Consider the following 15,217-nt stretch of genomic DNA (forward strand, 5'->3'; position numbering starts at 1 on the left):
TTAGTATTAGTTCGAAATAATTTTAGAACGTTCGGCTACAGTGAGATGAAAGCAGGCATCATTTGTGTTTCTAACGAGAACGGGTAAGAACCAGGATATACTTTGTGACATGTGATTGCATGGAGTGTGTCGTGAATTCGAGTTCAGATGGTGTTTTGTGATTACTACCCATATTTTAATATCCACACTTTCTAAAAAAAAAACATCAATCGTGGAACAATTTGGCTAGTGAGGGAGGACTGTTCTGAGTTATGTAGAAGTTAAAAGTTAGAAAAATGACTGCGACTAAACAGCAGCTACTGACAACATTTCTCCCAGTGCTCGGCTGTTTTCGAAAGTATAATTAAAAACAAACATTCATCGTTGTTAATGTTTTAGTACACTGTCATGTACAGTTCAATTACCAATTTGGGCATTACGTAGATTATCCCTCTAATACGAAGGGTAAGTAAATTCGTTGTCAATAGTAATAATCCAGTCTCTTGTTGTACACTCCTCATCAAAAAAATTGCGACAGCTAACTCCGTGCAGCTAGGCCACTAAATATACACCTTCATATCCCATAATCATGTCTCGTAAAGAGACCATCTCTCTCTCCCCATTTTTCACTCCCATACCAAAATTAGCTAACAACATAAACGCAATTATAATTTCAAACTACACATGTATTAGTATCGAGAAAACGAAATAACGAAACCGAGACTAAACAAGATTCATAAGTTTATTTAGGGAGAAACTGAAACACACAAAATGAAAAATTGAAACCACTAGATGTCTATAACGCAGAGGTTCAGAAATGAGGCAGAGAGAGAGGATGCGAGAGAAGAAGAAAAAGAAAAGGAAGAACAGATAAAAATGTGGAATTTTAAACTTAGTAAGAAAATAACGTAACATTATAAAGTTCCCTTACCCGAAATTTAACAGTAATATAGAAATAACGTTTGTTTTTATATTTTTTTCACGACTGTTTGAATATATAGAAGATGCTTGAAACATTCATTAAGTCTCTTTCATAAACGATAACTTACTCAATTTCCTGTAGAATTGTAGATCTCACAGACAAATCTAAGATAATGTCAAAAGTTTTAAACACATGCTTTGTTTCCGCGTGGTTCGGTTGTAAATTCGGTATTGTTAATTGGACGTACCGATGCAAACTACATTGTAATAAACCCAGTAGGTAGCATAGGTCATATCTTCCATTCCAGACTACTAACGGAAAGTGAGCAAAAAAAAAAAAGAAATAAAAGAAAACAAAAGTAAGAAAGAAAGAACGATAGAATTGAATGAGTGCTATTTTACTGGTAAATTATAAGAAGTATCCTATATTAAAAGTCCAAACCTTATCATAATGAAAAGTTATAAATTTTCAAACGGAAGATTAGATGTTCCTTATAGATATAGTAGATCTTTGTATGTTTCAAATTTCAACCTCAATAAATCACATTGAATTATAAGATAGAAACAAATTTGTGTCGAACTAGTATGAATAAAATTTTGTTCTCAAATAACCAAAGAGGTTGCCATTTTCTAGTCTTTTTGGAGGATTTACCTGTTCCGAACATGCAGCAGCACTTTCATTTCCTGCGGATATAACGTAATTCGCACAGATAGAATAAACACGCTGTACCTCAAACGGATCACAGTGCCAGTCGGATGATGTTGTTTGTTTATGGATCACCTCTGCGTCAAGGATTCAAACCGGTAGTGACCACGTAATTCGACTAAAACTCTGTAACGCAGATGATAAAAAATATATTTTGCGCATTCCCTTGCGTTTAGGCAGTGTTTCTTTCAGAGATGACCAGGACTGGAGACATTATGCCCAGAGCACGAAAAACTCGACGCTGAAGTTGCCAGTTAATTACATTCTCCGGACCACGTGAATCGATGTCTTGCTCCGTTTAGCTTTGGAACACGCACACGTACATGCACAAGTTCGAATGTACGTGAGAGTGATTGGGAGAAGTGAGAGATGCAGCGACAGGATAGTAAAGGTCAAGAAAGAGAGAGGTACGAATAAAAATATGAAAAATACTGATCATTACAGCGTATGAAGAAGAACACACACACTCTTTATTCGAATCCTCGCCAGTGGTGGTTGGTAAGTTCTGCAACAGAAGATAAATCTGTGTTTGCAGCCATTAGTTTATGAGAGAAAGTTATACTATCTCGGGGAATCCAACACCGATTTTCTGGTTGGAAGTCTGATAATTTACCACTACACCACAGATTGCTTTACCCAAACTTTGTTCACGAAACGATAACACGAAAAGTGTTTACTGCAAATCAATGAAGTGTTTCGAATGTCCTGCTAAATGCCTTGCCCTTTCCCAACCAATATTCGAAAATCATCTTTATCATGATAAAGTCGTTTGCTTCTACATTCTTAAGCATGGCATGTCGAATACCAGAAATCGATTCTTCACGATCACTTTGTAAAAAGTGCAAGTTTGGCGTGAACAGGATTTGAGCCTTTATTACTCGTAAGTCCATTACGTTACCGCTGCACTATCAGTTTTATTATTACTTTCATGGTAAATACAAAATTGACTCAACTAGCTGAGTCTATACAAGAAAATCACAAGACATAAAATAAAATTACCAATTCTGGGTCCACAACTATAAATGTATAGAACTAGAACTAGATAAATGCATATCAGAAAAAAACACGAGAGAGGAAATTTAATTCATGACAAAATCACTTCTAAAAATGTAATAAACGAAATCCTTCCTGCTCCGGAGAATAACATTTCCGGCGTGTACGTTGAAGAAAATCAAAATAAGTTCGTGCATCCAGTAACGAGATATGCTGCTGGAATTATAGTAAAGTGCTTGCTAGTGGGAAAAGAACTGTGCGATGCTTAATGGAGGGGAAAAAATGAAAGTCCGGCAGGAGCATATGATCAATTTGAAACTGTGCACACGGACGACGAGTGATACGACCCACCATCACCTGCAAGGCGTTCCAAATCACTGGTGGTCCCTCATATGTTCCAAACCGGTGAGCCAAAGTGTCCTCAGAACGACATATAGTACACAAGGCATCTGGTGCTCGTTGTAAATGCATAAAGGCTCGCACGTGTCGGGATAAGTTGATGGACTAATTGAAACCATAACACTTGCATATAGGAAGGTAAGATTGGGTTCCAAATGTTTGCCCACACTTGCTGCCACTCTATATGTGGAAACTGTTGTACTACTGTAACTGAGTCGACTGAGACGACAATGTGATGAGAACAGAATATAATGACCAAGCATTGTGCTGCTGACGGACCAAGGCCACCCTGGCATAAGTCCAATATCGAATACAGAAAAAGACATATTTCGGACACTGATAGGCAAATTGAATAAAAGGGAAATTGACAGGGTGATCGTACTCCGGCCAAAAACAGCTAAACCAATGGTTCGTAATAGAGTCGACGGATGAAAGACCCACGAAGGAATCTGCCATGAACAGAGTTTGGCAATTGAGACGGATATCAACTAAACCTAGACCACCTCGGGAACGTGGGAGGTAAATGGCATTTCTGGGAATGCGAAAATAATAACCATACCATATATGCCAAAGGAAGAAGGATTAAAATCTTTTTGCGTAAATCTCAGGGAGGGGAAATCTCCGAGTCCTATACCACAACTTAGATGCCACGTATATATTCATAAATTGAATGCGATGCCGAAAATGCAGTCTACGAAAACGGAGGGAGAAGAATAACCCACGAATTTGCGTGAGGATAGGTTGCCTAACTTCTTCATAATGGGGAGTGGGAAGTGGCGTAATTGGAATGCCTAAAATAGTTAAGGATGTAACATGCGGTACAGTCTGCGTACCTGGGGTAGGAGTGGGTAACTGAAATCCGTGAAATTGTAACACTTGAGTTTTCTTTTCATGAAACTGAACGCCAGAGCAACTCGAGAATCGCTTGAGAACCGGAAAGACACCCTGAAGAGAAACCGCGTCGACCCCTCAGATAGCCAGATCATCAGCGAAACAATAGATGTTTTGACAAGAGGGTAGGGCCTGGGGGAGACACAAGCGCCAATCGATAGAGGAGAGGGTCTATAACTAAGGAAAACAAAATAGACGTTAAACTACAGAACTGGCGCAAACCTCGCGTTAAGGGAACGAGGTCACATAGATGTCCGTTAATTTGGAGACGAAACGTGGCGGCGGCGTATAAATTCGAAATTACATGACAGAAAGCTGCGGGAAAACACCAAACGTCTAGGGTTAGACGAAGGAAGTTGTGATCGTCACTATCATAAGCTCTCTCTAGGTCTACTGCCAACGCTTCTGCTTAAACACCGCGAGACTGAAAGTATGCAAATAGATCTCGAAGAGTACGAAGGGTGAATTGCATGTTATACGATTCGTGCAGGGCTGCTTGATACGGACTGATAAGTTTCTGTATGATAGGTCGTAATCGGGCTGTAAGAACTTTAGTAAATAATTTCAAATCAACTGGCAATAAAAAGATAGGTATGTAATCAGCCACAACCTTCGCCTTGGACGATTTAGGTATAACTGCAACTACAGCAGTATTAGAATGGAAGAGTACATTAGACAAGCAGGAATTAAAAAGTGTCACAAGTGTACCACGAAGAATAGTCCAGTAGTGACGGTAAAAAGATACACTCAAACCATCTATGCCGGGAAAACTAAGTCCCTTAGACTTATTGAGAAGCGCAAAGATTTCGTCAGCAGTGATAGGGCACAATAAGGCCTGACAATTATCTTCTGTCAGCTGGGGAAGGGCTGATAGAAACTCGGGAGCAAAAAGAAGATCCGAATTCGACGCGCTCGTAAAGGTGACATAGTGTCACGTAAATTCTTTTAGGATCTGTAAAGGGTCAGAAATGGTATCGCCTTTGGCCAATACTAACGATTCAATACATGTAGCTCGTTGCTGTTGAAACAGGAGATCCACATGATACAATGAAGACGATTCTTCCGGAAAACAATGATAGAGATCGTCTGAAAAATGCGCCTGCAACGATACTCGAGAATCGATTTGACGTATTCTAAGTTTAATATCGTTAATACAAGCCTGATTAAGTAGAGACGGCTGGGCAGCCCAGAGGTCACATAGTGCCCTATAATAAAACTCATATAGCTGACGATCGTGCTGTTGGGACAATTTCCCTCTCCATTGAAAGAAACTACGGAATTTGGGTTTAAAATAAGTAGACCAACACGCAGTATCCGTTGGAAAATAACGTTGCATTTTACGCCAGTACTTAAAACGCTCAGTAAACTATTCAACAGTGTCGTCTCTTAACATCACTTCGTTGTTGATCTTCCAGAATGAACGTCTCCTCCCCACCGGAAGAAAAGAAGGGAGTTTAAAATGAACTAATACAGCTGCATGATTTGAGAACGATAAAAACTTGTATGAACAGCGAGGACAGCCTTACTTAAGCTAGCATCGACGTAAAATCTATCCAAGTGACTCCGTGTCATAGGACAGGTGTACGTCATTGCATGCTGAGAGTGAGATGCTAGAAGAGCATCGTGGAGCTGAAAACCTCTCACCAACTCAACTAAGGCATGACAGGGAGGTGATGGTGTGAGCGAATCAGGGGTTTCGATAACCGCATTATAATCGCCGGCTAATAAACAATAATTAAGACCTGGAGGTAACAATGTTGGAATGACACTGGAAACAAAATCTTCCCTCTCTCGTGTTTTAAGAAATCCACTAGGGGCATATAAGCATATAATACATATACCATGAATTTAGCAACGGATGGCTCTCCCATCCTGAGATAGCATAACCCTATCATAATGTAGACCCTTTCGTACTAACAAAGCTACACTAGTTTTTTTCGGAATTCACTATAGCATTATAGTCAGAGAGATAGTCAAATGTATGAAATGTGACTTCAGTTAAACAATAAACATCTGCACGATTCTGTTCAATAAATTGTTGTAATAACGCTAGATTCTGTGCAGAACTAATTCTATTAATGTTGAGAGTAATTAAAGTAAATGCATTTATCTGCGCCATACTCTCACAAAAAACACGAACAGCGGTACAAACAAAAACTTACTTGTAGCGCCCATAGAAAAACACTGCAGTAGACAATAAATGTACGACACATAAAAACTTGAAAAAGAAATCTTCACCTTGCTAAACACACAACTCAATGAAGCTGTAAAACACTCGTGAACTGAAAGCGCAAAAAAGAAAAAAATAAACACACTAGGCAGGCACGCTATATCTCAGAATCTGAAGTAGCACGGCCTTTGAGACTGTCGTCATGTGACTTGGACTGTATCGCACCTTGAGAACCACCAACCACAGCAGTATGTTCTTTCTTTTTTGTAGTTGATCTAGATATCCTTCGGCGTTTTTGTTGGGAAGCCGGATCAACGGCAATCATCATAGCACTGGGTGATATAACAGAATTGCTAAGAGGATCAAGACACTGGGATGGGGGGTTCACTCGAGCACATTGTAACATCTACATTCTGGAAATTTGCCGAATGTATCGTAGAGACCAGAGGCAACTCCGAGGGCTGTTGCTCAGACACCAATAATTTTTTCTCCTCTAATACTCACGACATGGTGAGTAATGGCAAAGGCCGTGCTACGTCAGATCCCGTTGGTAAAGCAGGAAACTGAGATTCGTCGGGAACACTGGTATAATTTGCAAACGCAGTCTTAGATAAACTTGGTTCATCACTTACGTGATCGGAAGAATACTGAAGCGGATTAGATCGCCATACCTTCCCCAATTCAGTCATAATCACTGGCGGCGGGGGCGGTTTCCGCCCATATCACTATTCTTCTTCTTTAAATGACAATTAGACACTGTATGAGACGTGCTCTGGCAAAAAAACAAGTAATTGGCTGACCATCATATGAAACATGCACTTTGTAACCTTGCACTATCAATCTAGACGGAATATGCTTAGTTAACTCAATATGTATGACTCGCACAGCACTGTCAATGCCTGTAGGAAACGGGGCCGCCCAAAATTGTCGTTCTACTCGCCTTACCAATCCATAAGCACGAAAATGATCTTCCAATAATTGCACTGGAGCTTCCAATGGAAAATCATAAACTCTCACCAATTTTACAGGATCCTCATCCGGTAAAATTCGTACTGTAGTTATGTTACCATCCACACGATTAAAGGTCACAGTCTCAGGCACTGTCAAGGCAAACTGTTCATAATATGTGAATGATTTAAACTTAATATAAATACTAAAAGTTTTTTCATGAATTTGAAGAGCACAAATCAGGTCAAACAGGCGAGGAAACTTCTCTAACATCCATTGGTAAACTTGATTTGAATTAGGTCGAAAACTTCGATAACGCTCATCGAATATAATTTTTTTTGTAATTCTTTCTTATAGGACATGACACTCAAATTTTCTAGACACAGGAATTGGAATCGCCACAAATATCAAACGTACTAGCCTGAATAGGCAAAAAGGATGCCACTAAGTGCACTACACTACGAATGTGTGAAAATCTTATGAATAATGCTCCCAGCAGGCTTTGCGACCTGTGCTGCTCGAAGGCACGAGCACGAATAACTATCATGCTACCTGAAACTAGAAACTAAATATTAGTTACTTTTGCTTTGATCTTTGGAACGATCAATCTTCTTCCTGTAAGGTTATTTTCACCTAAGTGCCCAACGAAATTCATTTATTCGACGACCTGGAGAGAAATCAGTGCCCAATAATAAAGGAAACAACATACAATCAAGGAAAAATTACAGAAATAAAAACATATTATAAATTAATTTCGCACTGCAAGTTCTAAAGTACGCCAGTAATAATAATAATAATAATAATAATAATAATAATAATAATAATAATAATAATAATAATAATTATTATTATTATTATTATTATTATTATTATTATTATTATTATTATTATTATTATTATTATTACTAGCATCAGTTAGCCACTTTGCTGGACTAAATTGAGAAAAAATAATATGCTCCTTTATTCAGTCACTTTTTACTGTTACTAAAGTGCTCTTTGATATCGGTCATTTTTGATGAGTTTTATATAATCCTCCCTCCCATGTTGCGGAGCACGGCATCTTCAGTCATTGTTCATCTCAGCTACCCGCAAAACTATGAATTTCACAACGATATTGGTTATTTTGATCATTTCCATGTCTCCCCTCCTCCGGGCTGAATTTGAATTTAAACGGCATCAGACGTGTCACTCTTCATCTTAGCAACTGCAAAAATTATAGATTCGATACTAACATTGGTCATTTTTTGTTATTTTTTAAATGTTGTTATCCTTCCCCCTTCCTTTAGTTACACCATCAAAATGATATTAGGTAAACCATATCAGGCCCGAACCTCATCTATGTTAACATTTGATTGAGATAGGTCGCGTGGTTAAAGAGTTATTAAGTTTTATTTATTTTTATATATCTTTCCCCTCCCTGCACACCCCTACGTTTTACCTTAAATGTGATATGAAAACCATTCCAGGATCAAACTCCATCCATGTTGAAAATTTGATGCAGATCTGCCCGGTGGTTCAAGACTTATTAATTCATTAACATAGTCACTTTTCTTTTATTTACAATAATTTTTGAATATCTCCCCGTCACCCCATTTTCTACATTCCACCATCAGAGTTAAATGATTAAAAGCATTCCACTGCACGAACGTAATCTATGTTGAAAATTACATCCAGATTGGTCGTTTGATTCAATACTTATTAGGTTTTCTTTACTTTCTTATATTTTTCCATCCTCCCCTCCCCTAAGTAACACCATCAAGACGAATAGATATAAATACTCTTACGTACGAACATTATCAATGTTGAATATTTGATCGAGATCGGTCGGGTGGTTCAAGAGACTATAAGTCACAGTCACTTTCAATTTTATAATATAGGTTATTATTATTATTATTATGATTATGATTATTATTATTATTATTATTATTATTATTATTATTATTATTATTATTATTATTATTATTATTATTATTATTATTATTCGCGCACATTTGAATTTGAACGGCAAAATTACTGCATAATATGTTTTTATTTCTGTATTTTTCTTTTATTGAATGCGGTTTCCTTTATTAGTGAGCACTAGTTTCTTTGTAGGTCGTCGAATAAATGAAATACGTTGTGCACTTAGGTGCAAATAACCTTACAGGAAGAACCTTCATGGTTCCAAAGATAAAGGCTAAAGTAGGTAACATTTAGCTGGTAGCTTCAGGTGACATGATAGTGTAACGGTAACGTAAAGGATTTACGATTAACAAAGCTGTCCAGCACAGGTTCAAATCCTGTTCACTAAAAAGTAGCATTTTTTACAAAGTGGTAGTAAAGAATCGATTTATCATATTCGACATGCAATGCTTAGCAATGTGGAAGTAAACACATTTATCATGATAGAGAGGATTTACGAAAGTTGGTTGGGAAAGGGCAAAGCATTTATCAGGACATTCGAAACACCTTATTGATCTGCAGTAAAAACTTTTCGTGTTATCGTTCAAATATTACAGGAATTGTTGAACAAAGTTTAGGTAAAGCAACCGGTGGCGTAGTGGTCAAGTACCAGACTTTGAACCGCAAAATCCGGGTTCGATTCCCCATCACGTAGTATAACTTTTTCGCATAAAATAATGGCTGCAAACACAGATTTATCTTCTGGTGGAGAACTTGAAAAGCATCACTTACCAGCATTCGAACAAACAGTGTGGGTATTCTTCATCACACGCTGTAATGGTGAGTATGTTTCATATTTATATTCGTCCCTCTCTCTTTCTTGACGTTTCCTTATCCTGTCGTTGCATCTTTCACTTCTCCTCATCTCTCTCACGTACACTGGAACTTCATGTGCGTGTGAATGTTTCAAAGTTAAAACGAAACAAGAAACCGATGGACCTGGTCTGCAAAATGTTATTAACTGGCAATTTCAGCGTCGAGTTTTTCGTGCTCTGGGAATAACATCTCCAGTCCTGGTCATCTCTGAAAGAAATAATGTTTAAACGGAAGGGAATAAGCAATATATCTTTATTTTTCATCTGGGTTACCGAGTCTCAGTCGGATTACCGAGTCACTACCGGTTTGAATCCTCGACCCAGTGGTGGTCCATAAGCTAACCAACATCATCAGTTTGAGCTCTAGCGTGTTCGTTATATCTGTGCAAATTACAACGTTATATTCGCAAGAGATGAAAGTGATGCTGGATGTTCGGAACAGGTAAATCTTCCGAAAGGACTAGAAAATGGCAACCTCTTTGGATATTTGAAAACAAAAATTTATTTATACTAGTTCGACACAAATTTGTTTCCATCTTATAATTCAATGTGATTTATTGAGGTTGAAATTTGAAACATACAAAGATCTGCTACATCTATAAGGAACATCCAATCCTCCATTTCATCATATGTAACTTTTCATTATGATAAAGTTTGGACTTTTAATATAGGATATTTCTTATAATTTACCAGTAAAATAGCACTCATTCAATTCTATCGTTCTTTCTTACTTTTTCTTTTCGATTTTTTTGTTCACTTTGCTTTGGTAGTCTGGAATGGAAGATATGACCTACGCTACATACTGGGTTTATTACAATGTAGTTTGCATCGGTACGTCCAATGAACAATACCGAATTTACAACCGAACCACGCGGAAACAAAGCATGTGTTTTAAACTTTTGACATTATCTTAGATGTGTTTGTGAGATCTAGAATTCTACAGAAAATTGAGTAAATTATCTTTTTGAAAGTGACTTAATGATTGTTTCAAGCATCTTCTATATATTCGAATAGTCCTGAAAAATATATAAAAGCAAACGTTATTTGTATATCACTCTTGGATTTCTGGTAACGGAACTTTATAATGTTAAGTTCTTTTGTTACTAATTTTAAAATTCGACATTTTTATCTGTTCTTCCTTCTCTTTTTCTACTTCTTCTCTCGCCTACTCTCTCTCTCTGCCTCATTTCTGAGTCTCTGCATAATAGACATCCATTGGTTTCAATTTTTCATTGTATGTATTTCAATTCCTCCTTAGATAAGCTTACGAATCTTGTTCCGTCAGGGTTTCGTTATTTCATGTTATCGATACTAATGCATGGGTAGTTTGAAATTAGAATTGCGTTCATATTGTTTGCTAATTTTGGTATGGGAGTGAAAAATGAGGAGAGAGAGATGGTCTCTTTACCAAACACGATTATGGGATATGAAGGTGTATATTGCGTGTCCTATTTGTACGGCGTAAACTGTCGATTTTTTTTTTTTTTTGATGCGGAGTGTATATAAGTCTCTTTGGCTCTATAATGAAATTTTGCTCCTGCAATTCAAAATACACTGTGGGGTTCCAAATAAACACTGGAGTATTGCAGTAATGATGAGTTCAATTCAGCACAGTTTCTGAATTTTTGCATGTTTCCATGGCAATATTAATATTTTAGGTCAAATTTGTTCATATTATTATTTATTTCTATGCAGTATATATGAATGAGTGAGAGAGTGTAGGTTTGCGGTTAGCATGTATGGGGAGTTTCTTATGTTCTTTTAACAATTTTGTATATTATTACGTACATCAATGTAATTCACTGTCACTTACTTCGTCATAGTGCATTCTAAATTGTACGTGTGAGTGACCATTTGTAGATTCCCTTTAAAAGTTATTCCCCACTGTCTAAACTGGAAATTAAAGCACATTTTCTAATTTAAATAATATGGTAAATGGTTTTTGAGACATGAATCTCAATAAGAAGTGAGTATATTTGTTAGAAAATACATTACAGTTTGAGTGAATAGCTCTTGGAGAAACTTTAACAAATCCGTCAGCTACATAGTAGTGAAATGAGAAATAATGGTTCTTTCTTCTTTGAAAGCAAGCAGTAATTACTTATCATGTTAGATTAAATGTTTAATAATTTCCTGTGTATGTAATTGTTTAATTTTGATTTAGAGTCATGTAATTTTAAAAGACCAATGGAACCAAATTCGTAGTGTGAAACTCTGCTTATCATAACATTTAAATATTGTTTAACTAATATATGCAAATCTGTACAAGTTTAAACCAAAAGGAAGTTCTGAGAAGACCATGAAAAATTATGCTAAATATTTGATTTTGCTTTTCGTGGGCTAAATACAGGGTGTTACAAAGCAATACAGATAACGTCCCGGAGGTGACAAGTGCATTTCTTTGTAGTTATGAACTGTCAAGAATATCAAGAAGTGAAATTTAAAGGTTTAAGACTTCACTTAGGAACTATAATATGCGCTATCCAAAAATACATGTTTCAAAATCCTAAGGTACTCACGTAACGATTTTCTATACATGGAGTTTGATAATGGACATATAATTTAAAGTATTCACGAACTACTTCTATAAAAGTTGTTGGAAAAGTATTTGAAGATTGTGAATCGCGCATATTTGGGTAGGACACCTATTAGTTCAAAGGAAAGTCTTGACCAAACTCCATCGGTCCCATAGTTTTGGAGCAGAAGACTATTAAGTTACGTTTCTTCATGTTTTCGGCAGCCTTTAACTCAGAAAGAAGCATCTTATCATGGTGTCAGAAACCACCTCCAAAACGTTGTCAGTATTGTTTGGTAACACCCTGAAAGTCTATGTTTAGTGGTCCAAAAAATGAAATGAAATCTTTGAGTTTTACTTCCCACGGTTATGGCGGTTATTCTAAAGGAGAAGGTGATGATGAGAAATCAGTAAAATGGTAGAATGAAGAAAGTGGAATTAACCCCGAGGAAAACTACGCACACTGTGCTTGTGCACCACAAAGGTCACTTGGCGGGAGCAGAGTTTGAAACCGGGACCTCATGCACAAAATGTGAACGCTTTACCATTAAGCCACCGCAGCCCCCTTGAGTAGGCCAAATGTTGTCTTTGAAAGTTATACATAATATCACTTCTGAAAACAGTATTGTCATTATCATTTCATACATTCTAACATTTGAAAAACTTTAAAGTATTGCACTTCGCCGCTACAATGAGTTGTGGCGTATATGTTGATTTAACTTTCCATCGGATTTGAGAATGCTGACCTTGACAAGGAACTGGAAGAGTATTCTATATATTATTTTTGGGTTGTAATGATTTTAATAAGATTTCCCTTGCGCATGTTTTCTTTATAGTTGGTTATATTGAGTTGGTATATGATTCAGTGTTTCTTTACGGTAATCATTAGTAATTCTTTTTTCTGTTTCTCTCCAGTCGCATGGACTACTATGTTTCTTCATTGTGTGTCTGATACGCATATACGACTTGCCGATAGAGAATCTGAGTAATGGAAAGTTGGCACATGTTTGGCGCCATGGAATATTTCTCGGCCATGAATAGGGTTCGACCATAAATATGCTTATCATAAGTTCAAAATGATGTTAATAAACTCTTTCGGTATAAACGAGTTTCAGCAATAGTCCTAGTTCTTTATTATTACACTGTATTAAATAAATCTTGGGAAAGGGAAGAATGTTCTTTCATACAAATGATTCATTATTTTGTCCCTCATCGAAGACACTTTTCCCTACCACCACGCGGTTCACGATAAAACCGTTAAATGAATCATTAATTAACAGTTATGTTACCTGTTTATAGCAAGTAAATCAAAAGTGAACTTTCTTTTATTATTACGACGCTGGTTGAATACAATATCGTAATTGTTACATAGCTTATGAATCTAATGATTATTTCTACCACTTGTCGGTACTGAGTATTTGGGACTGAAACAATTTCATTCAATTTGGTCATCAAAATTTTGATTTCTTAAGAGCAGATGTTTTCGATACAGTTTCTTAAAGATGGTAAACTCCATAACTATACATGTAAGGAAAGTTAAGATATGATTATATCAAGCACAGTGATGCAAGCAATGTTGTCAAATCTTTAATAGAATTCATTGTTATAATGCCAACACATTGCTACATGCTTTTTGTATATTGTTATTTACACACAAAATACATTTATACTGCTTACTTTGTAATATTTACATTCGCTTTAATTCTGAGAATAAGTATATTTATGACTGAAATGTACTTTATGAATGTGTTATATACATGAAAAGTTATACAATATGAATACATAAAAATGTTCGAAATGCTGAACATTAGTTACTAATAACTTGAGAAATAATATTTCTCAATTTTACGTAAATCAAACAATTGGATTTGCATAAAGTTACATTGAACTAAAATTGAATTCTTGTTAGTGAGGTTTTCTCATTAGTGTCATTTTTCGTATGTTTCATTTATATGCTTATTTTGTTTTCAATCTCATTTCATTTTTGTCTTTTGTTTTTCAGAAAAATCGGAAAGTTCTGATATCAATCTCGCACAATATATAAAAGATGAGGCACCTAGATTTCATGAATTGCATGCAAACGAAGAGCTTAAAGGAGAAACACTTGTTGATGCTGCATTGGTCCTTCTGACTTACGTAGATCGTTGTCACTCAGATATTCCATTCAGAGATATAACGGTAAGTAGATGTTAAGAATAAGAATAAATACTATAATTCTACATATAGCGAAACTGTATATACATTGATAAACTTTATATAATACAAATGCTGGACTCGGATATTTTTGATAAGATTATTGGAAAAATATTATTGGTAAACTTCGTACTTTCTGTGGGATGGACGCACTTCATCCTGAAGAACTTGTGTGTAAGTCTATTATTTTTCTACCTCTTTTGAAAGATACAGATTTGAAAAAAGAAATAATATGAAATTTAAATAATCTCAAGAGTGTATTATGCCAGTGATTTTTCTTGTGCTTTGTTAATTCATATGGATCTTTCCTTCTCACTTTCTTCCGAGGTCAAATGCAAATGTCGAAGGCAAAAGTAATTTAGTACATCTCGCTATCTTTGTGAATCAAGTTATCACAAAATTTAACACAAAGTGCGAACGAGACCGATATTCGGAATACACCATGTGGTTGATTATTCTGATAAAGTGTAAGACATGTGTCAGCTTCAGATCCGAAGTTACCGTATTCTACAGTTAAACTATATAAGCAATCGCCGAGGAGCGATGCAGCTTTAATGGGTTATTACAAGTAAATATAAGAAAAAACTAAGCACACAGTAGTGCCAGTGATTCTAAGCAGGCTTGTCTTATTTTGTTAATAAATACAGGATAGAACATTTACTTTCATGAAAAGTAGATTTTAAAAAATAGTTGAATTTCTCCTTAGATACTAATTTCATTAAAAGTGTAAGAAAAAATATAATTTT

The 15,217-nt window shown here is 36.1% G+C and overlaps 1 protein-coding gene across 3 annotated transcripts in view; it reads left to right on the plus strand.

The window, feature by feature from the left end:
- Nucleotides 1-15,217, plus strand: part of LOC145683405 (uncharacterized) — an 868,942-nt gene that overhangs the window by 516,548 nt on the left and 337,177 nt on the right. For all 3 annotated transcript variants that reach the window (XM_081754742.1, XM_081754743.1, XM_081754741.1), the window contains one exon: nucleotides 14,281-14,456. In XM_081754742.1, the coding sequence (XP_081610868.1) occupies nucleotides 14,281-14,456 (176 nt within the window). The remainder of the gene's footprint in view (nucleotides 1-14,280; nucleotides 14,457-15,217) is intronic.

Source organism: Thermobia domestica, chromosome 4, assembly GCF_964235325.1.
Source record: "Thermobia domestica chromosome 4, izTheDome1.hap1.1, whole genome shotgun sequence".
Classification (NCBI taxonomy): Eukaryota; Metazoa; Arthropoda; class Insecta; order Zygentoma; family Lepismatidae; genus Thermobia; species Thermobia domestica.